The 26,019-nt window shown below is 45.7% G+C and overlaps 2 protein-coding genes across 3 annotated transcripts in view; one reads left to right on the top strand and one right to left on the bottom strand.

The window, feature by feature from the left end:
* Window positions 1–19,245, bottom strand: part of CRK (CRK proto-oncogene, adaptor protein) — a 66,950-nt gene extending 47,705 nt beyond the window's left edge. Inside the window, exons 1-2 of one of the 2 annotated variants that reach the window (XM_012740633.3) lie at window positions 18,862–19,245; window positions 2,290–2,825 (exon numbers count right to left, since the gene is read on the bottom strand). In XM_012740633.3, coding sequence (XP_012596087.1) covers window positions 2,290–2,825; window positions 18,862–19,102 — 777 coding nt within the window. In that variant the 5' untranslated portion in view covers window positions 19,103–19,245. The remainder of the gene's footprint in view (window positions 1–2,289; window positions 2,826–18,861) is intronic. The other variant, XM_012740634.3, reaches the window with a different exon arrangement.
* Window positions 1–26,019, top strand: part of SERPINF1 (serpin family F member 1) — a 351,983-nt gene that overhangs the window by 59,065 nt on the left and 266,899 nt on the right. The window lies entirely within an intron of this gene.

The following is a 26,019-nucleotide window of genomic DNA, read 5'->3' as shown; positions in this document are numbered from 1 at the left end:
TATTTTCAGACTTCAGCACAGTGCTAACAAGGTCTGCAATAAATGTCAAGAATCACATCCATCATGTGCACAGCATCGTGTTGGATGTCAACATCATCTGAACTTAAATGAAAACATGAGGCTAGAAACTTATTTTCTTTTTTTTTTTTTTTTTTTTTTTTTGAGACAGAGTCTCACTTTGTTGCCCAGGCTAGAGTGAGTGCCGTGGCATCAACCTGGCTCACAGCAACCTCAATCTCCTGGGCTCAGCGATCCTACTGTCTCAGCCTCCTGAGTAGCTGGGACTACAGGCATGTGCCACCATGCCCGGCTAATTTTTTGTATATATATTTTTAGTTGGTCAATTAATTTCTTTCTATTTTTGGTAGAGACGGGGTCTCGCTCAGGCTGGTTTCGAACTCCTGACCTTGAGCAATCCGCCCGCCTCGGCCTCCCAAAGTGCTAGGATTACAGGCGTGAGCCACCGCACCCGGCCGAAACTTATTTTCTTTACCCTCCAAACTCTAAGTGGGAAAAAGAAGTGATGTGACCTAAACAATGCACACTTCCTTTCTCATCAAAGCAGAGACATGATACTTTTTTTTTTTTTTAAGGATGGGGTCCTGCTATGTTGCCCAGTCTGGCCTGGAACTCCTGAGCTCAAATGATTCTGTCTCAGCCTCCTGAGGAGCTGGGACTATAAGCATGCGCCACTGCACCCAGCTAGACATGATACTTGTAAGTTACAATATGATCTCAAAAAATACAAACTTTAAAAACATCCTTCTTTTTTTTTTTGAGACAGAGTCTCATTCTGTTGCCTGGGCTAGAGTGAGTGCTGTGGTGTCAGCCTAGCTCAAAGCAACCTCAAACTCCTGGGCTTGAGCAATCCTCCTGCCTCAGCTTCCCGAATAGCTGGGACTACAGGCATGTGCCACCATACCCTGCTAATTTTTTCTATATATTTTTAGTTGGTCAATTAATTTCTTTCTGTTTTTAGTAGAGACAGGTCTCGCTCTTGCTCAGGCTGGTTTCGAACTCCTGACCTTGAGCGATCCACCCCGCCTCAGCCTCCCAGAGTGCTAGGATTACAGGCATGAGCCACCACGCCCAGCCTAAAACACCCATTTTTTTCCAGTGGAACCTAGAAAACCCAACTAACCCTCCTCTGCATCCACTAGATCATAACCTAAATGAAAATTTCAAATCCAGTAATATTGTAGATGGGTTCAAACAAATCCTAGCTTATTCATTAGGCTATCACTCCCATTTAGATGGCAGCTCCTACTCCTCAGTGCAGGAACATGACCCGAAGAAAATAAAACTTAGAGAAGATTTCAGCTTATAAAAACACTTTTACCCCTTCTTGCTAATTTGTGCTCACATAACTTCAGCCTGTGCTTATGAAAGTTAGCTACCTGCTTACTTTCAAGCCACTCTAACAGTAGACTCTAAAAGACAGGAATGCATACCACTTCTGTACTGGTTTTTATACTGAACTACTAGCTCTGCATAACTTAGAAAGGAAGAGGGAAAGGGAGGGAGGAAAAAGAAAGGGTAAGAGACAAAGCTGTGAGTGCTAAAAGAGAATAATGAAGGAATAAACACAATGTAAAGGTTGGCCAGAAGAAGATAGGCTACCAAGGATATTTCACCAGTAAGAGGCAAAAATCAACTTATGAAGCAGCACTGATTTCTCACCTGTAAAATGCATTAAAACAACAAAGACCAAGTAAATCTGCTGCTCCTTAGAATTAATACTTTTAGGTATGATTCTCTTCATACCTGTACTATGCTATGCCTCACTGTTTCCTTCTAATTCTTATTTGATGAACATTATTAACAGTAAGAAACCTCGTGTACCCTAAAGTAAAAACATGTTTTTGTGGGAAAAAACTTCATTTAAATGTCTTCATAGAGACCACTTATTACACTCAAATATGTGTGAACCCACTTTCTTTTAGACAATGAGAAACAGAAAGCAAGAAACAGATTAGGATGGAGATGAGAAAAAATATTTTAGGTTAATTCCTGTGAATTCAGGTGGTGTTATTAAAGTAGCCAAAGTATGTTTAGTAGATCAATCAGAACATTCAGTTATACAGTTTTAAGCTTACTCATTCCAAAATAGGTTTGTATAAAAGAGAGAAAACCCAACATTAAATGCCAAAATCAATACTTAATGGTTTGACATCTACAACAACATCACAATGCTGGTGTTTGTATTCAGCATTCCTACAAAGCTCTAAGAGGTCTGAAAGGGAGACCCTGTAGCAGATCTCTTCTTTCTACATTTTGCACATTATGTACCTCCAAAGCCAAGGCTGTCTTGTCGTAGGCATTAGGGACTCGCTTCTGGATAACCCTGGCATAAATGGGCCCATTCTGGAGGTTAGGGAGCGGAGTGTTGACGCTGGGTTGGGCATAGGGCCCAGGCTCCGGCCCACCCAGTGGCTGCAGGTGGGAACCCTCCTGGTTACCTCCAATCACAGCCGATACTGAGGCGGAGGCAGGTCTATACTTCTCGACGTAAGGGACTGGAATCATCCCCCTCTTGCCTTCGCTGTCCTCTGCATTCCACCACTGCTCTTCAGGCTTATCTCGGATTCTCAGGATGTCTCCTTTCTTAAAGGGAAGATCTTCTTCATCATTCCCATTAAAGTCAAAGAGGGCTCGCACATACTCTGCCTCCTCCTGCCTGAGAATCACTCCACTACCCTGCCTGGATCTGGAAACTGGTTCTATCAACGTTGTAGTGTCCAAATAGTGTATTTTGTAGAATTCCAGTAAAGCAGGCAATGAATCAAACTCTTGATCTCCTATTCGGAGTCTGGAGGGGCTCACCGCTGGAAAAAACAGAGCAGGGTATTATTTAAAGACGTACTACACTAGAGATGAAACGCAGATTTTATTCTTATTTTATTGTTTAGAGCCAGGTCTTACTATGTTGTCCAGGCTAGACTCGAACTCCTGGGCTTAAGCAACTCTCCCACCTCAGCCTCCTAAGTAGCTGGGACTAGAGGTGCATACCACCCTGCCCAGTAGAAGGCAGATTTTTAAGCATTTTACACACACATTTAGTCAATATTTAAGACGCCAAAAAAAAAAAAAACAAAAAAAACTATCTTAGAATAAAACAACCCCTTCTATTCACAGTATACCAACATCACACTTTGAAGCTGAAATATCCCCTAGAAAGAAAGATGTCCATCACCATTGACTCCAGAGAAGGAACAGAAGGCCAGGACAGTGGGCTCTCCTACTACAAAGACAGTACAACAAGGGGACTTTTTGTTCATTCTCCCAATATGTCTGTTGCTACCCCATATACACAGTAGCATCAGGTTCAAGGTTTTGTTGCAATCTGCTTTTCAACCTTAGGTAATGTAGCAAGCTCTCTTTTTCCAAAGATCCCAACAGCTGTTCCAGGAAGAGGTGAGGAGAGATTACCAGTACTGAGCTCATAGATCTCTTCCCTTCATATCTACAAGGTATAATTCCAAAGAAGAAGAACATTTGAAAACTATCCTTTTGACCTCAGACTGCTGATTTTAATTTCATCTCGGACAGCTAAAAGAGTTTAATTACGCAAAAGAACCAAGGAGCCAAAAAAGAGAAAATAAGAAGCTAACTGCTTAAAATTCAATTTCTAATGTCTTTACTTAAATAAAACATGGAAACCAGATTGTTTCCTATGAAGAAAACAGGGCATAAAAAAAAAAAAACAAGGATGGTTGGGGAAATAAAGAGATGTTAAAATATTCAACCTGTGACAACATACTGAAGATCCAAGACAAAGGACTTATTAGGAACACTTAAAATTCAAAAGACATAAATATGTATGTATAATAGCTCTAGACATAGGGCATACTTCAGAACATAATCCCTCTCTATCCCAAGATTCTAGAATTCAAGGATAACAAATGAACATATATACATATCAGTTCAAATAAGAAACAAAGTTTCTAATAAGGAATACAAACCTTTAACTTGCACTCTGCTAAGCATCCAAAATACCAAATTATCTTCATTGAATTTTTTACCTTTCAGGCTTCCTGATAAATACAAATTCTATCGAAATTTTGGGTTTTGTGGGGTCTTTTTGTTTTTGTTTTTTTTTTAAATCAGCCTTAACCCTGCCATAGGACCACACTTAGCATTTTGAGTTATTACATGCCTGAAATACATACACACACACACACACATATAAAATATATGGTTATCAAGTGTGAAATGTCCAATTTCCTTAAGTATGAAGTTCACAGTTAATATCTCTGACATTTCACTATGACACTTCTTGTTTTATTTTTATTGTGAAGGCACATCTCATTCTTTCAAATGCATGGTTTGGCTTGTGATTATCATTTTTTTTTTGAGACAGAGCCTCACTTTGTTGCCCAGGCTAGAGTGCTGTGGCATCAGCCTAGCTCACAGCAACCTCAAACTCCTGGGCTCAAGCAATCCTACTGCCTCAACCTTCCAAGTAGCTGGGACTTAAGGCATGAGCCACCATGCCCAGCTAATTAGTTGGCCAATTATTTCTAATATTTCCAATATTAGTTGGCCAATTAATTTCTTTCTATTTATAGTAGAGACAGGGTCTCACTCTTGCTCAGGCTGGTTTTAAACTCCTGACCTCAAGCTATTTGCCCTCCTCGGTCTCCCAAGAGTCTTAGGATTACTGATTATCTTTCAAATCTTTTTTTAGATAGATTTTTGTGAACCCATGGATAAGTCAAAAATTGGTTTTAATTTCAGATATAAGTTCCATCATGGAACAAATACAGCGCGAACAGCTCAAAATATCAATGAAGTGTTTGGCACGGATGTGGCTAATGAATGCACAGTACAGTAATGGTTTGAGAAGTTCCATTCTGGTGATTTTAATCTTGGAAATGAGCACGTGTGTGACCTGAGACCAAGGTGGATAATGATGAGCTGAAAGCTGCAGTAGAAGTGAATTCATCTCAACCTACCCATGAAATTAGCAACAAGGTATGACATTACTATTCCAACAATATTGGACCATTTGAGACAAATCGGCAAGGGAAGGCCAGGCACAGTGGTTCATTCCTGTAATCCTATCACTCTGGGAGGCCAAGGCAAGAGGATCACTTAACCTCAGGAGTTCGAGATCAGCTTGAGCAAGAGTGAGACTCCATCTCTACTAAAAATAGCAAAAACTAGCTGGGCAACTAAAAATAGTAAAAAAAAAAAACCTAGCTGGGCATAGTGGTGTGTGCCTATAGTCCCAGCCACTCGGGAGGCTGAGGCTGGAGGACCGTTTGAGCTGAGGAGTTTGAGGTTGCCGTCAGCTAGTCTGATGCCATGGCACTCTAGCATGCACAACATAGCGAGATTCTTGTCTCAAAAAAAAAAAAAAAATTAAAAAACAAAAATAAAAAGCCCAAATCGGCAAGGTAAACTAGATAGATGGGTTCCACACAAATTTAACGAGCTTCAAGAGATATCATTTCAAAGCTTGCCTTTTCTGGCTCTCATGACATAAAGGCAAACCATTTCTATACTGTACTGTTAGGTGTGATGAAATATGGATTCCTTTTGATAATCATTCAGCACAATGGTTGGATAAAGATGAAGTGAGGAAATAGTCCAAAACTGAATATTCATTCAAAAAAGCTAATGGGGCCGGGCGCGGTGGCTCACGCCTGTAATCCTAGCTCTCTGGGAGGCCGAGGCGGGTGGATTGCTCAAGGTCAGGAGTTCAAAACCAGCCTGAGCAAGAGCGAGACCCCGTCTCTACTATAAATAGAAAGAAATTAATTGGCCAACTGATATATATATAAAAATTAGCCGGGCATGGTGGCGCATGCCTATAGTCCCAGCTACTGGGGAGGCTGAGGCAGAAGGATTGCTCGAGCCCAGGAGTTTGAGGTTGCTGTGAGCTAGGCTGACGCCACGGCACTCACTCTAGCCAGGGCAACAAAGTGAGACTCTGTCTCAAAAAAAAAAAAAAAAAAAAAAAAAAAAAAGCTAATGGTATCCGTTTGGTGGTCCAGTGCTGGTATTATCCACGACAGCTTTGTGAAACCTGGTCAATCATTTATAGCGGATTTGTACTGCGACTGAATGGATGAAATGATGAGGATGCTTGTGATTAAGCAACTGGACCACATCTCACACAAACAATGCTGCTCAAACTACAGAGGCTAGACTTGAAAACTCCCTGCCATCCACTATATTCACCAGACCCTGCACCAACTGACTACCACTTCTTACAAGGAAAAATATTCAACTCTCAACAAGCTACAGAAAAATGCGTTTGGCAATTTCACTGCCACTCAGTCTCCAGGCTTCTTCACTGCTGGCATAAACAACTTACATTAAGATGGCAAAATTGTGTCGATAGTTTAGGTGCATACTTTAATTGTACTGCTTCTTGTTTGAGATACAATAAACTTTTGATTTGAATTCAGACATTTCAGGTTTAATGAGCTAAATAAAAAATATATATACACACGTGTATGTCACGTGTCTATGTAATACATATGCCTTTCTTTTTTTTTAGACAGGGTCTCACTGTGTCGCCCAGGCTACAGCGGCGTGATCATTCTTACTGCAACCTCAAACTCCTGGGATCAAACGATCTTCCTGCCTTAGCCTCCCAAGTGGCTGGGTCTACAGGTTATGTGCTACCACATTCAGCTATTTTATTTTTTATAGAGATGAGGTCTCACTCCATTGCACAGGCTCGCCTTAAATTCCTGGGCTCAAGCAATCCTCCCACCTAGGCCTCCCAAACTGCTGGGATTACAGGTGTGAGCCACCACAACCAGCATATATGTCTATTATAACTAGGTTACTATACATAGTTTTATATCTTGCCTTCTTTTGTCTTCTTTTCCTATTATACTTCAAGAATATGACTTGCTAATTTCTTTTTTTTTTTTTTTTTTTTTGAGACAGAATCTCACTTTGTTGCCCAGGCTAGAGTGAGTGCTGTGGCATCAGCCTGGTTCACAGCAACCTCAAACTCCTGGGCTCAAGCGATCCTTCTGCCTCAGCCTCCCAAGTAGCTGGGACTACAGGCATGCGCCACCATGCCCGGCTAATTTTTTCTATATATATATATATATTAGTTGGCCAATTAATTTCTTTCTATTTATAGTAAAGACGGGGTCTCGCTCTTGCTCAGGTTGGTTTCAAACTCCTGAGATCAAACGATCCACCTGCCTCGGCCTCCCAGAGAGCTAGGATTACAGGCGTGAGCCACTGCGCCCAGCCTGTTAATTTCTTTTTTTTTTTTTTTGAGAAAGGGTCTCAGTTTTTGCCCAGGCTGGAGTGCACTGGCTATTCACAGGTACAATCATAGGACACTACAGCCCTGAATTCCTGGCTTCAAGTGATTATCTTACCTCAACCTTCCAAGTAGTACTACTGGTATATACCACTGTGCCCGCCCAGCTCCAGAACATGACTTTAGCCATTAGGCTATGGAGTATACAGTCATTGGACAATAAAACATTCTTAAATTTTCATTAATCCAAGCAATGCTATTATGAGCATAAAACTATTAATGATTTTTTTTTTTTTTTTGAGACAGAGTCTCACTTGTTGCCCAGGCTAGAGTGAGTGCCGTGGCGTCAGCCTAGCTCACAGCAACCTCAAACTCCTGGGCTCAAGCGATCCTCCTGCCTCAGCCTCCCAAGTAGCTGGGACTACAGGCATGTGCCACCAAGCCCTGCTAATTTTTTTTTCTATATATATTAGTTGGCCAATTAATTTCTTTCTATTTATAGTAGAGACGAGGTCTCGCTCTTGCTCAGGCTGGTTTCGAACTCCTGACCTTGAGCAATCCGCGCCAGGCCTATTAATGATTTTTTTAAAGTTACTTCCTTAGGATAAACTCCTTGAAATACAATCATGGGATCAAATGATGAGGAACATTAGGGCTTATGTTGCCAAACTGAGTTCCAAAAACTTTGTGCAGGCCCGGCACGGTGGCTCACGCCTGTAATCCTAGCTCTCTGGGAGGCCGAGGCGGGTGGATTGCTCAAGGTCAGGAGTTGGAAACCAGCCTGAGCAAGAGCGAGACCCTGTCTCTACTATAAATAGAAAGAAATTAATTGGCCAACTAATATATATAGAAAAAAAAATTAGCAGGGCTTGGTGGCACATGCCTGTAGTCCCAGCTACTTGGGAGGCTGAGGCAGTAGGATCGCTTGAGCCCAGGAGTTTGAGGTTGCTGTGAGCTAGGCTGACGCCACGGCACTCACTCTAGCTTAGGCAACAAATCGAGACTCTGTCTCAAAAAAAAAAAAAAAAAAAAAAAAAAAAAACTTTGTGCAAATTTATACTCTCACCAGTAGTTAATGAGTTCCCATTCCCCTCATCTCCTTGCCAAAATGGTATTTTAAAAATCATGCAATTTAATAACGAGAAATGTTCTCTCTTTTTAAATATTACTTTTAGGCGAGGTGCAGTAGCTCATGCCTGTAATCCTAGCACTCTGGGATGACAAGGTATGAGGATCACTTGAACTCAGGCATTGGAGACCAGCCTGAACAAGAGCAAGACTCTGTCTCTACTAAAAATAGAAAAAGTAGCTGGACATCATGGTGCATGCCTATAGTTCCAGCTACTTGGGAGGCTGGGCATGAGGATACCTGGTGCCTAGAAGTTTGAGGTTGCTGTGAGCTAGGTTGACACCACAGCACTCTACTCACACGTACCTCAAAAACAAGTACAACTATCACATATTAATAAAAAAGAGACCCAATTTTTTCCTATTTTTCTTTTTAGAAATGGGATCTTGCCATATTGCCCATGTTAGCGTGCACCGGTTATTCACAGACACAATCACAGCACATTGTGGCTTTGAAATCACAGCCTCAAGTGACACTCCTGACTCAGCCTCACGTGTAGCTGGGACTACAGGCACACAGTACCGTACCTAAGTAGAGACCTAATTATTTTGTTCACTGTTAGAAGATAGTTCTTTCAGAATGATCAGAAAAAGCACATTTAAAATTCAGTCTAGGCCAGGCGCTGTGGCTCACGCCTGTAATCCTAGCTCTTGGGAGGCCGAGGCGGGCGGATTGCTCAAGGTCAGGAGTTCAAAACCAGCCTGAGCAAGAGCGAGACCCCGTCTCTACTATAAACAGAAAGAAATTAATTGGCCAACTGATATATATATATAAAAAAAATTAGCCGGGCATAGTGGCGCATGCCTGTAGTCCCAGCTACTGGGGAGGCTGAGGCAGAAGGATCACTCGAGCCCAGGAGTTTGAGGTTGCTGTGAGCTAGGCTGACGCCACGGCACTCACTCTAGCCTGGGCAACAAAGCGAGACTCTGTCTCAAAAAAATAAATAAATAAATAAAATTCAGTCTAGGCCAGACACAGTGGCTCACACCTGTAATCCTTGCATTTTGAGAGGCCAAAGCAGAAGGATAACTTGAGGCCAGGAGTTCAAGACCAACCTGGGTAATGGATTGAGACCCATTCTCCACAAAAAATAGAAAAAGTAGCTAGGTGTGGTGGTGAGCACCTGTAGTCCCAGCTATGTGGGAGGCAGAGACAGGAAGAGGAGTTTGAGGTGGCAGGAAGCTATGATGACACCACTGCCCTCTAGCCCAGACAATAGACCAAGACCTTGTCTCAAAAACAAAAAGTAAATAGAATAAAATTCAGTCTACTACTGAGGAGAAGTAAAAAGATAAAAAAATTAACTTTGGAAGTAAGTCCTCAATGCAGAATGAGTACTGCTGAGTACCTCCTCTTTCTACCCATATGAATGATGAGACCAAGGGTCCTCAAACTTTTTAAACAGGGGACCCATTCATCATCCCTCAGACCATTGGAGGGCCAGACTATAGTTTTAAAAAAACTATGAACAAATTCCTATGCACACTGTACATATCCTATTTTGAAGTAAAAAAAACAAACGGGCAAAAATACCCACATGTGGCCCACGGGCCGTAGTTTGAGGATGCCTGGATGAGAACAAGACACAATTTAAAGGACATTTGCACATTTCTTATATTGCAGAAAGTCCACCTGTAGAATGCACAGCTATAAGCTAAAACAACTTAATAGCCTAGATTCAGGAATGCTGCCTGTTTCTCCAACTTAAGACACTAAAAGAGATGCCCAGACCCAGGACTGTCCGAATGGCAAAAATTCCTCAGGCACCAGCAGAATGTGATCCCAATAGTTCCAAGTGCAGGAGAGATGATTTTGGTTATGAGCATACCAGAGCATGGCGGTACTATATTCTGGAGCTTCTCTTCACTGAGGTAGATCACTGATGGAGAATCATTCCTATTTGAGTCTGGTAGGCAAGGAACTACATGGCCACCTCGCCTATCATCACCAGGCTAATTCAAGATGATCTTTCAGGCCTAAGAACAACTATGTTAAGGACAGAGTCAGTGTGAGCATAGAGACCTATTTAGCACTGCCTGGTCAGAAAGATCCAGGGCAGAGTGGTAGGGACCAGCAGAACACTAGCTTAGAAAATGGTCCTGATTACAGCTGGGGAGAAAAGCTTCCTTCCTAAAATTTATCCAACTACATGCCAAGGTACAATGACCAAAATGGTTTTTACTAGTTGCCCTTTTGGGACAATGGTTGGCAGATAGTAAGTACTCAGTGTTAGATACTATTCTTTTTTGTTTTTTGGGGTTTTTTTAGAGACAGGGTCTTACTCTGTCACCCAGGCTGGAGTGTAGTGGCATGAACATAGCTCACTATAATCTCAAACTCCTGGGCTCTAGCGATCCTCCCTCCTCAGACTACAGAGTAGTTGGTAATACAGGTGTGCACACCACATCAGGCTATTTATTTTTATTTTTTGTACAGATGGCATCTTGCTATGTTGCTCAGGCTGGTCTCAAATTTCAAACTCCTGGACTCAAGCAATCTTCCTACCTCAGCCTCCCAAAGAGATACTCTTCTTCTTCTTCTTTTTTTTTTTTGAGACACAATCCCACTCTGTTGCCCAGGCTAGAGTGCTGTGGCGTCAGCCTAGCTCACAGCACCCTCAAACTCCTGGGCTGAGGCAATCTTCCTGCCTCAGCCTCCCAAGTAGCTAGGACTACAGGCATGCGCCACCATGCCTGGCTAATTTTTTCTGTATTTTTAGTTGTCCAGCTAATTTCTTTTTTATTTTTAGTAGAGACGGGGTCTGGCTCTTGCTCAGGGTGGTCTTGAACTCCTGAGTGCAAACAATCCACCTGCCTTGGCCCCCCAGAGTGCTAGGATTACAGAGGTGAACCACCATGCCCAGCCTTTTCTTTTTGGAGACAGAGTCTCACTCTGTGGCCTGGGCTAGAGTACTGTGGTATCAGCCTACCTCACAGCAACTGCAAACCCCTGGGGCTCAAGCAATCCTCCTGCCTCAGCTTCCTTAGTAGCTGGGACTATAGGCGAACACCACCACACCTGGCTAATTTTTTCTCTTTTTAGTAGTAAGGTGTCTCACTCTTGCTCAGGCTGGTCTCGACTGCTGATCTCAAACAATCCTCCCACCTTGGCCTACCGATGCTAGGATTACAGGCGTCAGGTATCATGCATTGCCAAGAGATATTATTGTTAATAAATATAACTCTGAAGTGAGAGAAAGAAGCTACATGAAAACCTGTCCCCAGCTTTGAGAAGCTCACAGCACAGCTGGAGATACAAAGGCATGCACAGTGCTGTTGGTGAGCAAGGGAGCAATACAGCATGTCTTAGGATTACACCCGCATCACCACCACTTTCAGTTTTAACTGGAGGTATGTTTCTGCAAAAAACAGTAGCAACAAACTGTGTTCCAAGATACAACAAAATCACAATGGAAGAGCAAATCTGACCATCCCTGAACATTCCCAGGGTACTCTTTTCACTTTAAGGAAGGCAACCACTCCCTGCCATCCATTGTTATGGTTCCTCTATAACTGTACTGGCAAAGTGAAATGTGTTTTTTGGGGAGAGAACAAATTTGTTATTTGTTAGGAGAACAAATAAGACTACTAAGCCAAGTCCCTTTGAAAGATCAGTGCAAGAAAAATTGGCAGCTCATTTGGCACAAATGTAGGAAGCAGGTTTAATTCATTTCTTGTTCAAATACCACATGGTGTGAACTGGGCTTACCATGACTTTTTTGCTTGGCAATCCCAACGTGGAAATACAGGCAAAACACCATGGAACGCCTTTGATATGCTTTACCTGCAAATTATGTTTCTAGTCCACTGACACTATAATAATGCCACAGAGAAATGCCTGCTTTGTGTACTGATGGGGCAGTTAGATACATGGGGCAATCAAGCTTCATTGATCCAAGCTCCAGTAGGGAAAGGAGAACAGAACATACATAAGTCCCAGATAAGCCCAAACCTCACCACAGCCATGTGTTCCAGCTCTTTTTCCCTCCTTCCAACCACAAACAGCTAAAGGCAGGAAATAGAAGGGCGGGAAAGGAAGGAGATACAGTCAGTCTAGAGAACAGAACCATAGAATTCTCACAGCTATCTGGAACTTGGAAAACCTGACTTGTTCTACATCAACCCTGTGCCGGATTCTGAATGTGCAGTTATAAATTAACACATTCAGAAATCAAAATCAATGCCAGCAGTGGATAATCTTTTGGTTTCTCTGTACCTGCTCAATCCCTTACTTTTAAGCATTTCACCCCTCAGGTTATCAGTTTTTATAATATCACTCCATAAAGGTTTCATGTAGGCCTGGCGAGGTGGCTCACGCCTGTAATCCTAGCTCTTTGGGAGGCCGAGGCGGGCAGATTGTTAGAGGTCAGGAGTTCAAAACCAGCCTGAGCAAGAGTGAGACCCCGTTTATACTATAAATAGAAAGAAATTAATTGGCCAACTAATATATATAGAAAAAATTAGCCGGGCATGGTGGCACATGCCTGTAGTCCCAGCTACTTGGGAGGTTGAGGCAGTAGGATTGCTTGAGCCCAGGAGTTTGAGGTTGCTGTGAGCTAGGTTGATGCCACGGCACTCACTCTAGCCTGGGCAACAAAGTGAGACTGTGTCTAAAAAAAAAAAAACGGTATGGGAAAAAAAAAAAAAAAGGTTTCATGTAGACTATCTGTGGGGCTAAAACAAAACAGGTCAGGTCACTTCTGGCACGGGTACCGCACAGCTCCATCACCAGCCTCTCCTTGATCTCACAGTCCTTCCTCTTGTTCCCTTCATCTTTCCTAATTCCCACTCTCTTCCTTCTCCGCCTATGACATTTACAGAGGTTGCTTAATTACCCACCACTTGTCCAATACAAAGGGCTAAAAAGGCTGCTGACTTCAATCTGAGAAGGTACCCTAAAGAGGTATCAAGATATATGGTCTCCTGTCAGGCGTGGTGGCTCAGGCTTGTAACCCTAGCACTCTGGGAGGCTGAGGCGGGAGGATAGTTTGTGCTCATGAGTTAGAAACCAGCCTGAGCAAGAGTGAGACCCCGTCTCTACTAAAAATAGAAAGAAATTAGCTGGACAAATAATATATGTAGAAAAAATTAGCCAGGCATGGTGGCGCATGCCTATAGTCCCAGCTACTTGAGAGGCTGAGGCAGTAGGATTGCTTGAGCCCAGGAGTTAGAGGTTGCTGTGAGCTAGGCTGACACAACGGCACTCACTCTAGCCTGGGCAACAGAGTGAGACTATGTCTCAAAAAAAAAAAGATATATGGTCTTCTAAGCAAATAGAGCTTTGTAAAAACGGTAGATAACAGGATGGCACCTTCCAGATTTAGACTGACTGACTGACTGGGCTAGATGAATTCTGGCTCTCATTTACTAGCTATATGAGGTATTATCTAACTTCTTTGTGCCTCAGCCCCTGAGTCTGTAAAATGGGGCCAACTATCTGTCTAATGAAGTTCCTAAAAGTGGCTACATTACAGATGCTCCATAAAAAGCTAATTCAGTACCTTCTACAGGAAGCTTTAAGAAAAACAAAAAGGGGCCAGGCACGGTGGCTCATGCCTGTAATCCTAGCACTCTGGGAGGCTCAGGTGGGAGGACTGCTTGAGGCCAGAAGTTCAAGACCAGCCTGAGCAAGAGTGAGACCCCGTTCCTACTAAAAATAGAAAGAAATTAGCTGGACAACTAAAAACATGTAGAAAAAATTGGCCGGGCATGGTGGTGCATGCCTGTAGTCCCAGCTACTTGGGAGGCTGAGGCAGGATTGCTTGAGACCAGGAGTTTGAGGTTGCTATTAGCTAGGCTGACACCACGGCATTCTAGCCTGGGCAAGAGTGAAACTCTGTCTCAAGAAAACAAAAACAAAGCCGGGCGTGTTGGCTCACGCCTGTAATCCTAGCACTCTGGGAGGCTGAGGCGGGCTGATTGCTCGAGGTCAGGAGTTCGAAACCAGCCTGAGCAAGAGCAAGACCCCGTCTCTACTATAAATAGAAAGAAATTAATTGGCCAACTAATATATATATAAAATTAGCCAGGCATGGTAGCACATGCCTGTAGTCCCAGCTACTCAGGAGGCTGAGGCAGAAGGATTGCTTGAGCCCAGGATTTGAGGTTGCTGTGAGCTAGGCTGACGCCACGGCACTCACTCTAGCCTGGTCAACAAGCGAGACTCTGTCTCAAAAAAAAGCAAAAACAAAAAACCAACAAAAATAGTAAATTCACCTTAAACTACCCCCAATCCCTTGAATTCCTTCAGAAATTTTCAATTCATCTCCAAATCCAGAGTCCACTGCACTATTTCCCAGAGAAGATTCCACAGAATTTCAAGATGCTTCTTAATAGTTCTGCGGCCAAAAAGGTTTGAAAAGTCCAGTACTTGCTCTTGGAAAGTCATAATGCATATGAGCATAGTAAAGACTTGGAGAAGTCCTGCAATAAATAAACCTACTTCCTTTTACCATGGAATTATTTTTTTGGTATAAAACCTGTAAGTACCTCGCTTAAGAACTTCTCCAGAACCACTAAATGGAGAGATACTCTGACATTGAAGAGTTAAGACATGAAAACTAGGTTTGTGAACTGCCAAGGTGAGGTAAACAAATGAAATACAGAAGCTGAAGATGCAAAAAGGTGGCAATGTGTAATCAGTAGTCCCACAGTATCTCCAAAGTGGAGATAGTGCAATGGCTTGGCCCTGCACTACCTTGAAGAGGCATCTCAATTAACAGCCTAGCTTCTGCCACCCACCTACAAAATCAGACAATATTTAGAAGGCTTTGGGTTCAGCAGGTAACAGCAGGCACCATCCTATTTCCATGGACTGGACCCGAGGTCCTTCCACATTTACTGATGCACCCTATCCCTCTCCACTCCAGTACTTATTCCCTGAAACGAGCTGTTTCACCAGTTCTTATGAATCCCACCATTTATGCCTGTGACACTCTCAAAGCTGAGACTCATTTTCCATTTTGCTTCATCCCTCCCCCATCTCATAGTTCTGTTTTTGAGATTAACATATATATGGGTACAGTGCTATGATTAGATAGCAGCTGCCAATAATCCCAGCTACTTAAAAGGCTGAGAAGGAGGATTGCTTTACCCCAGGAGTTCTAATCCAAGTTGGGCAACATAACAAGATCCCAAGTATTTGATATATTTAAACTCATTTAATCCTTACAACAATGAAATCAGTATTACTATTTTCCTTTTTTCATGGATGGATGAGTATACTAAAGCAGACAGAAGTCAAATAATTTGCCCAAAGTTACACAAGTATTAAGTGAAAGTATTAATTATTAAGATCCAAACCTAGGCTCCAGAGCTCAAGCTTGTAATTACTCCTCTAATTCACACTTATTCAGTTTTGTCAACTGTCTATTGGTCAAGTTCTAGTAGTCTCTCCCTCATTGTTTCAAGAGGGAAAAACTAACGAACTGATTATTGCAAGCATTCCCAAGAGGTCCATTTTGAAGCCCAACCTGACAGAACATGACCAATAGACTTGATCAAGCCCTTCCCTGTGATCCTGTTGCACGGCCAGGGCACACCCAAGCTATGGCAGCATAGGAAGCCTACGGGAGCTGAAGACCTATTTTAAGTTAAAAATAGGTTCACTGGAAAAGGCTGAGAATCCTTGGCCTACAGGTGCGGTGGCTCACACCTGCAACCCTAGCACTCTGAGAGGCCGAGTTCAAGACCAGCCTGAACAAGAATGAGACCCCATCTCTATAAAAAAACAGAAAAATTAGGCAGGTATAGTAGTGCAGGCCTACAGTCCCAGCTACTCAGGAGGCTGAGGCAGAAGGATCCCTTGAGCCCCGGAGTCTGAGGTTGCAGTGAGCTATGATCAAGCCAGTGCACTCTATCCAGGGCAACAGAGAGAAACTGTTTCCAAAAAATAAAGTAAAAATTAAAAATTGATCCTAGCATTCTGGGAGGCCGAGGCAGGCAGATTGCTTGAGGTCAGGAGTTTGAAACCAGCCTGAGCAAGAGCAAGACCCTGTCTCTACTATAAATAGAAAGAAATTAATTGGCCAACTAATATATAGAGAAAAAATTAGCTGGGCATGGTGATGCATGCTTGTAGTCCCAGCTACTCAGGAGGCTGAGGCAGCAGGACTGCTTGAGCCCAGGAGTTTGAGGTTGCTGTGAGCTAGGATGATGCCATGGCACTCACTCTAGCCTGGGCAACAAAGTGAGACTGTGTCTCAAAAAACAAAAAACCACTATGTAATCCTAAGCAAAAAGCTCATCTTCCATATTCAATGTGCCAAATAAGGTTTTTAAAAGCCTCTTCATCACTGGCTTTAGATAGCAGGTGTATATTATCAGAAAAGAATATAAAGAGTCAGCTCTCGGGTTAGAACATCAAAGTTCAAATTCTAGCTCCGTCATTTATTAGCTGTGTGACCTTATGCAAGTTACTGAATCTGTGATTATAAGTTTTTCCTCCTCTATAAAATGGAAATATTTTAATAAATGGAATCATAGTACTTACCTCACTAGATTGTTATAGACAGTAAATGAGATAAGACACAAAGTACTCAGTAAAGTACCTGGCATAGAATAGACCAGTAAATAAATGTAAGCTATTAATATTGTATACACCTCTCTAAAATTAAAGAAATTCCTCTGGGTGGCTTCAAAATAAAAAGTGCTTGATGGAAAGGGGGATAACAAAGATTATGTAATCTTTTTAGACAGCAACTGAAACAGATTGTCCTATGCAGAAAATGGGGCACATGGCATGTGGGAAATGGGGTACCTGGCAGAATTACCACAATGCCCATGAACTTTCCACACCCCATCCACAAACTTTGGTAATCTTCACCTTCTCTCCTGGACCAAAGATCTGAACTCTTACTTGTTTTGAAAAGGTGGAGCTCAATATCAAGGTAAGCATTGAGATATAAAATCACAATGCAAAGGTGTGGAAAAATATCAAGCTAACAAACCTGCCTACTGCCATTTCCAAATTTTGCGACCAACAAAACACATACACAAAAGGCTGAAAACTGAATTTCAATGACAGCTTGCCATTCTATTACTGAATATAATACAAAACCATAGATTCCATGCAGGTGGCACAAAGGTAGAACATATCTGGTTCATGGCAAATATCTGTACATCAATATTCCCATCTCATATAATACTATTAAACTGAGCAGACTGAGAAAGACCTAGTATAATTTGTGAACTTAAACACCCTATACTCATTTTTTAAAAATTGGTATGTATTAACAACAATCTCTCCATTTCTGGCCAGAGTGAGTAAATCTAAATTAGTGCTATCCTAAAAGGGCAAGTCTGCAAAGGCTGGCTCAGGGGCCTCCTAATTCATTAGACTGGACTGGATCTAGACTCAACTGGTCAGAAGGAGACTGCTTCAACATGGGAACAGTGAGAAGGCACTTTGGAGTCTTGATGCTGTTACACAGATACAGAGAACTTCAGAATTACGCTGTACCTCACAAATCCCAAGTACTAAGTATGTATATTTTCTTAACATTCTCAAAACAACTCCAAGAGCATGGGTAGCACAGTCATATCTTATTGATCCTTGGCAAACAAAACCCAGTGCAGATAATTTACATTCTTGGAGGATCTGCCCAGCCGGTCTGTTCCCAATATCCAGGAAGATTCAGGCCACAACTTAAAGAGCAAGGAGAAGCCCTGAGGTACAGACTGACGATATGAGTTCTAGTCACTTTCAGGGAAGGGATTGATTGTTTCCATTGGTTTATTTCTGGTTTTCTGGAAAAAAAAAATCTTTCCTCCACTAAATACTTTGAAAAGTAGGACGCCTAATTGTGGAGGGCAGTCTTCTGGACACTAAGATCTGCTGGACACAGCCAGGCAACTTATTCTGGGCTGATCATAGAAGGCTTTTTTCTATCACCAAGGCACTTTGTTCACCACCTTCGTTCTCCAAGGGGGGAGAGGATGGTAAAAGTATTTTGGAAAAATGCCCAAGAAAGGAAAAAGCTGACCAGTTTCCTGAGGGTGTCTCCATCCCTCCCGGCCAGTATGTGGTGACTTCCTACCAAAGGCCAAACCCGGCTCTCCAACACCGCAGGAAATGTTTCAAACCTAAAAGCCACTTGTAGGATTATCGGATTCATTCTGGGCACCGCTGCCAAGTGATGCCCCCGCAGTGCCATCATCTCCCTCAGCTCTTTGTCCCCACGTTGCCTTGCCCTGCCCTGCCCTACCCTTGTGCCTGGGCCGGGCACTAGCCCCACCCTGGGGCCGAAGCAGTTCCCCTTCCCCTGGGCTGTCCTCCCAAGGCACACCCAGAGGCCTCGGTCAGCGACTCCTCCTCCCCCACACACTCCTGCTCATCGGTGTTAACAAGCCCGAGCAGCAGGCTGCCCCCGGCCACGGTCACTCCAGCCTTCTGCCCACATCCCTCGTGGTGGTCAGCTCTCGAGGAGCAGCCGGCCAGGGTGGGAGTTCCGCGGCCCTCACCCCGCCCAGGGCCTCCCGTCCCGTCAGTCCCTCACCGGGCGGAGGCTGGGCGGGCGACGGGGGCACCGGCGGGCGCGGGCCGCTGCTGTTGATGATGTAGTGGGAGACGCGCGAGTTCTCGGAGACGCTGAGCACATAGTCCCCGGGGCTGGTGCTCGAGTCCCGCACCAGGAACACCCCGTGCCGCTGGCCCTGCAACAGCACCACCGCCTCCTGCCGGCTCAACCGCCCCCAGTACCAGCTACTCCGCTCCTCCGAATCGAAGTTGCCCGCCATGGCCGCCTCTGCGCCTACACGCTGGGCCGCCGCCGCCGCGCGCGCCCCTCCAGCCCCGGCGCCCGCCGCCCAGCGGACCGGCTCCGGTCTCAGCCTCACGGCAGTGCCCGAAATGGCGGCGGCGGCCGCGGGCCTTCCCCACCGGAAATGACGCACTCCCTGCCCGAGGGAGGCTGCCGGGAAGGGGACCACAGCCCGCCATTGGGAGAAGGGCAAAGTAGCCCTTGTGCGCGTACTGCGCATGCGGCCTCATGGGCGTCGCCGCCTGGCCCCGACTGGGACTGCAGAGGATGGGAAGGCGGAGCCTAGGGCAAAGGGGCAGGGCGTCAGCCCGCAGTCCGCAGAGATTTGCGTTTGCGCCCCTGGCCTGTAGTATTTCTCTCCACCAGGCTTCAAGTTCTTGGAGGGCCCAGAACTTCTAGGCAGCGGACTAATAGAATTGGAATAGAAAAGATGGATGTGGCCCCAGGGCCTGAGTTCTCAGCAAGGTGCCCTGAGACGTCATTATTTTTCTGCTCCTTCCTCCCTCTTCTCCACTGACCGGCTAAAGTTCTTGTTTTCTTTGATTCATTCAGCTAGCAGTCACTGACTCCTCCCTTGCCTTGTGAGTGCAAAGATGATCAAGGCCGGGCCTTGCTCTCACTGCAGTCAGACCAGTGGGAGGAACCAGTAAAGAGTCAATGGCAAAGCAGTGACAAATACTGTGATGGGAAGTGGACAAGGACACACAGTAGAGCCCCCTGATCCAGTCTGTAGAGGAACCTAAGAGGGCTTAGATTGAATATTGAATGGCATGTGGGGAAGAGCATTCATGCAAAGGGAACAGAGTGTGCCAAGCCAGGCAGAAGTATGGAGTTCTCTTCTCTCTATTGAGGCTTTCAAGTCATCTGCTAAACCCTAAATTGTGACCATGGGTATCTCCTACTCTCACTGCCTTCGTGATCACCTCTAGACTATTCCTGTGAACAGTCTGCTTGCTCCTGCTCTAGTCTGGCTGCCCCTAATTACACTGCAAACAGATGCCAGTGTGAGTTTTCTAAAATGCAAATCTGAGTCTGTTGCAATGATGTATAAAACTTTTAACAGTTTTCAGGTGCTAGAACTCCCGGTTTAGCTCACAGCAGAAAACTGGGCCACAGTCTCTTTTTTCTTCTTTTTTAGTAATAATAAAAAAAAAAAAACTTTTCCAGGCTTGACTCTACCTCCTGGGCTCAAGGGATCCTCCTACCTCAGCCTCCCAAGAGTAGCTGGACCTACAAGCACAAGCCACTGGCTCCACAGTCTCATCCTGTATTTCTTCTTCCTAGAATGTTCTTTCCCCCTGGGGATCCCAAACTCAAATGTCTTCCCTTTCCTGACCACCTCATTACCTTTCTGCATCAACAGCACTGTGTCCATATTATTCCTATTGTAGCTCTTCCCATTGTACTGTAATTTTTCAATTACAAGTCTATGTCCATGCTAGAGTTACTCAAAGTCTAGCCTAGGGGGTACTCCACATGCTAGGGGCAGCCAAATAAGAGCATAATAAGGCCAGGCACAGTGGCTCACGCCTGTAATTCTAGCACTCTGGGAGGCTGAGGTGGGAGGATTGAGGTCAGGTTTAAGACCAGCTTGAGCAAAATTGAGACCCCGTCTCTACTAAAAATGGAAAAAATTAGCCGAGCAACTAAAAATAGACACAAAAAATTAGCCAGGCATGGTGGCACACACCTGTAGTCCCAGTCCCAGCTACTTGGGAGGCTGAGGCAGGAGGATTGCTTGAACCCAGGAGTTTGAAGTTGTTGTGAGCAAAGCTGACATTACGGCACTCCTCCCAGGGTGACTGAGCAAGACTCTGTCTCAGAAAAATAAAAGAATATAATAAGAGCTATTATTTATGCAGGATTGCTACCTGCCAGGCATGTTGCTGACTGCATTTATATATGGATAATCTCATGGAATCCTCACAACAAACTTATGAGCCAGTATATTACAACTATGCCCATTTTACAGATGAGAACACGAAAGCTGAGAATTTAAATAACTTGTCCAGAGATATTCAGCAGCTGAGTGAGAAAATGGGATTCAAATCCAGAAGGAGAGAGCTATGGTCACTTAGCTATATCCTCACATTTCTGGGATAGGAATTGGGAGAGGAGATGGCAGAAATCTGCATTTAAAAAAAATCATCCAGCTCTGGATTATGGTCTAATGAACAGCAAAGCTCTTTTGCACCCACCTCATACATCCTTGGGCTGCTCTGGGAAGGGGGGATGGGGACAAGGGCACCTTCCCTGCTGTGAGTGACTCATCGTGACCCTGGCTTAGTCACAGCCTGCCACCAAGAGCCAGCAGCAGAAGCCATCCCAGTGTGAATCCCCGCCCTTTGGGAAAGAGGAGTGCCTGCTCTTCCTGTCCCAGGATGGCAGGGCTTTGAGACAGGGCCTCACCCAGAGACTGCCTGTGAGGTTCCAAAGCCGAACCTCCAACCCTTCTCCCTAGGGCACGTGAAAATGACAGGAAAAAAATATTTTAAAAAGAAGAGGAAGGAGCCAGGCGTGGTGGCTCGCGCCTGTGATCCAGCTACTTGGAGGCTCAGACAGGAGGATCGTTTAAGCCCAGGAATTCAACACCAGCCTGGGCAACATAGTGAGATCGAGTCTCTCTGTCTCTCTGTTTTTTTTAATTTTTAATTTTTTTTCCTTGTCAAAGCAGACTTCAGAGGGGCGACACCGGCCCAGCCCCGCGCGGCCGCCCCTCCCCCCTCCGCCCAGCCCCCCGCCCCCCGCGCCCCGAGGCGGTGGCTGCACCGGCGGCGCCCCGCCCCCGTCTCTTTGAAATAAAAAAGAAAAGAAGAAGAAAAAGAAAAGGAGAAGAAATCATGACTGAGCTGGAAAATAAGCAAGGAGATTGGCAGGAAGGGGAGACCCAGCCGCGGGCAGCCGCTCTAGCGCGTCCCTCCTGAGAGCACCGGGCGTCCACAAACCCAGAGGCCACCAAGGCCGCGACCCGGGAGGCCTCGGGCCGAGAGTCGCCAGCCGCACCTTGCCCCGCCCTCCTTTCTTTTCTGCGCCTCCTCCCTGCCCTTCCCTGGTCGGCTTTGCAGCTACCACGGTGGCTCTTGATCCCCCCGTTAAGCCTGGGACCTGCCCTACACAGTGACGGACCTCCAGTCTCTGGGAAGCTTCTGGAGTGTTTGGGATGGGGGTGGGAAGCAGGGCGGAGAGAAGGGAGGCACCTGAGGGAGAAGCGGATCCATTCGAAAGGGGGGAAAAATGGAGGGCTGCCCTGTCCGAGAGGAAAATACCACTCCCTGCTCCCTGCTCTCCTGACCAAAGAAACGCGTTCCTTAATTTTAGCAATGGAGGAGACGCCCGAGGTCAATAACCCGCTTGCCTGCCTGTTCTGTGCCCCCTATCAGGACCAGAGCGGCGTCTTGCAGCTAGGTACTGCCTATCTTCAGGGTACTATGTAAATGGAATGTTCTGGAATGGGGCTACTTAGTCCCACTTTTCCTTTAAACAAAAAAGTAAGCAGAAAGAAGATTATTTATATCAAGATGACAAAAACTGCTATTTAAAGAGAAAACTGACAGTGTCACCTTCCAAAGTGTGTGTGAAAGAGAAAGAGAAAGAAAAGGTGGGGAGTGTGCGCGGGCACAATTTGTCTTAGTGGGAAGATGCACTTCTGCCTGTTCTCAAGCTCCTATGGAGACAGGGAAATGTCGAGGTCTCTGATGGAGTTTCTGGACTATGAAAAAGGGCTGCCCCAGCCCCCAACAGGTTGCCCTTCATTTTGCAGAGACAAGGACCAGTCTTAAAATGTGCAAAGGGAGGGTCTGAAAGTAGACACCAGGGGAAAGCTGGGGTGGAGGGATGTGAGGGGACTCCAAAGAGGGTCTTGGGGTGGAGAGAGGGCACTAGGAAAGGAGGCAAGGGTCCAGACCTTTCTAGAAAGGCCAGTGAGATGTTCCCAGTGGTGACATGGTTATAGGACCGAGAATGGGTTATTTGCTTTGCTGTGGTGTAAACCCCCCTCATTTCCTCATTGCTCTTTTTAGGAAAGCTGCTCACACAAATGCCTTTTGGGGGGCGGAATCAGGGAGAAAGTGCCAATATCCTTGTCCCTGTCCTCATGGAGCCAAGAAAATTCGAGAACATCTGAAGGAGGTAAGAGACAAGTGCGTCATCTTCTCTTCTCCACCTGCTCACTCATCTCCAGCCCCACTGACCTTCCTACTTGTCCTTTAATAAGCCCTCACGTTCTTCAAGGGCTTCGGGCTTCCTGTGCCCTCTGCCTAGACCACTCCTGTTCCAGAGGTTCCATGGTCACCTCCCCTCCTCCTTCAGGTCTCTGTCCCAGTGTTGCCTCCTCAGTGAGGCCTTCTCTGACCAGCTCGTTTGAAACTGCAAACCACACATCAACATTCCCTCTCCTCTTCTCTGCTTTATTTAGTTTCCTAGCACTTATCTCCTTCTAATATGTTATATCTTTTGTTTATTTATGTGTCGTCTCTCTTCCCCTCTGGAATGTAAACTCCATGAATGTTGTTCCTGCTATGTCCCAAATCCCAAGCAGAGGTCTGAGCACATAGTAGGCATTCAATTCAGTAAATGTTGGTTGCATGAAGGAATAAATGAATGGAGAGTCTGGTGGAAGCTCTTGTCCAGAGCCAAAATTAACTTCTTATAACTGGCAGATATGTCCTGGAGGGCATTGGACTTCCGTCAGGATGTGAGCTTGGGGCACAAACCATTCTTGGTTACCTCTCAAAAGGGCAGAGCAAGCTCAGCTGACATCTGGGTTATGTCTATGACATCACTGTCACACGTGTTCCAATGTGCTAGGGAGAGGAGTGTTGTTACAGTTATAAAGCTGGTAATTGCACCTAACACAATGCTTATCTTATCTATTCTTGGAGCCACTGTTACACTGATAGTGTGGACAAATGACTGTGGTGCTTTCATCCTTCTGTAAACCAATCTTGGGGGGAGGTATCAAAATCTAGGTGTTCTCCTAGGATAGTGTCAAGCCCCAGATACTCATATATTGCATGGTGTCTCACTCTTTGAGAATTTCTGCCCAGGGTCACAGATCTAAACTCCTCAGACAGGTAGCCTGAAACCAAACTAAACCTTTCCTTGCCTCTGAGCCCCGCGTGCACCATTCCTTCCTTCCACAATGCACCTCCCTCTCGGGAAACTCATAGCCGTGTGCAGAGGAGCTCTGTGGTTGCAGCAGTCATCCCCCTGCTTCTGGAGGCAACACTCTGGTTTGCTTTTGGGGAGTCGTCTACTCTCACTTTTGGTCCTTGTGGTTTCCTGTGTGGTTCACTTGTAGTTCCCTGGTCTGCAGGGCCAGGCATGTGGGCTAGGGCTGGCCAATCAGGCCACACCCTTTCCCTCCAACGACTGGGTAAGGGCAGAGCCCCTCATTCAAATGGCTCCACAGAGAATCTCAATAAAGGAGGCACTCTCTCTTTCTGCCTCCAAGGCTAAACTTGTAGAATGAAAGCCCAGAGTGGCTGGTGGCTGTTGCTGCGGCCTGCTTAAGAAAGCAGCCACCATAGAGGAAGGTTGAGCCAAAGGCTGGTTCCAGACACTTTCCCGAACACCCAGAAGTAGCCCTACCATGGGACTATTAAGTTGCCAGTGCTAATAGATGCCCCAAGCCAGTTTAGACTGAGTTTTGTCACTGGCAACAGAATTTGGGCTAGGGGACAATCCTTTGAGACTCACCTTCATCTTCTTCATCTTCATCACCTTACAACCCCTCCCGCCTGAGCCAGTCTCTCATCACTGTGCCCTGGTGCCTGAACTGCTCACACTGGGCTGCGTTTCTGTCCATCAGCTCAGCTGGCCCAGCTGAGGACCGTGTGACGCTTCTTTTTTCCCAGCCTACACAGACCATCAATGAGAGGGAGTCTGTAGCGCAGCCACTGGTCACTCCTGCTCTTTCCCCCTGGGTAGGAGCCCGGCCACCTCCTTCCTTCTGGGGACGAGGCAAAGACGCAATACGAGGCCCCTGGTTATCTTCTAGGGGCCTTCTTCCTCCCCTAATATCCACAAGGAGACCACGTTGGCAAACACATATTGCTTTATTTAGTGTTTCTCTGGATTGCAGAAGTGTCAGCGGTGGGCTGAGACCCCTGGAGGGCACAGAGGCAGGTGGGCAGCCCCAGGCCCTCTAGGGGCAGGGGTGGGGGGAAGCAGCAGGAAGAGGTGGTGCTCTTGCAGCGCCTCCCTAGGCCAGCCCCTTCCTCAGGCCCCCAGGCCAGGGAGGGGTCAGGGGCCAGTAAAGGCCCTACATACTTGAATGGGGCCAAAGTGTGCAGGCAGGGTGGTTGTTATACTAAGGCATGGACTCCGGCAGAAGTGCTCCTCACACCTGGTGACCCCTGAGGGTGACTGCTGGTCAGGGAGCCAAATGCACACATAAGATGTGACCTGTGCTTTTATAGGGCTCCCTGTCCCCGGGAGTGGCAGTGAGGCACGTTGAAGACAGGGCTGCAGTCCCGGTTTTGCCACAGCCTTCTGTATGACCCTGGGCAAGTCCTCTCTTTGGGCATCTGTCTTCTGCTCTGTAACATCATGAGGCTGCACTGGTTGATCTCTCAGAGTCTTCCAAGTTCTATGGCCTAAGACCCCCTGCCCCTTCCAGCTTGCCCTCAGATTCGGATGATGATACGAAAAGGGCATTCTTAAGGCAGGAAGAAGGGGGCAGACAAGGGTTGTCTCAGCCCTCAGGTGGAGGCCAGAGTGGGCTGCAAAAGGTGCAGGTGGGTGGGCAGGCGGCAGACAGACAGACAGAAAGACAAGGTGCCAAGGGAATGAGGAGAGGGCGGCCTGGCCAGGGAAGAGCGCACCAGGCCCAGCCCACCCAACCTCTCCTCTACATTCCTGGCCCTGTTGGAGTCAGGGAAAACACATCCAGTG

Source organism: Microcebus murinus, chromosome 18 (assembly GCF_040939455.1).
Source record: "Microcebus murinus isolate Inina chromosome 18, M.murinus_Inina_mat1.0, whole genome shotgun sequence".
NCBI classification, from domain to species: domain Eukaryota; kingdom Metazoa; phylum Chordata; class Mammalia; order Primates; family Cheirogaleidae; genus Microcebus; species Microcebus murinus.
The sequence above is the reverse complement of the archived record's forward strand: the minus strand, read 5'-3'. Positions and strand labels throughout refer to the sequence as shown.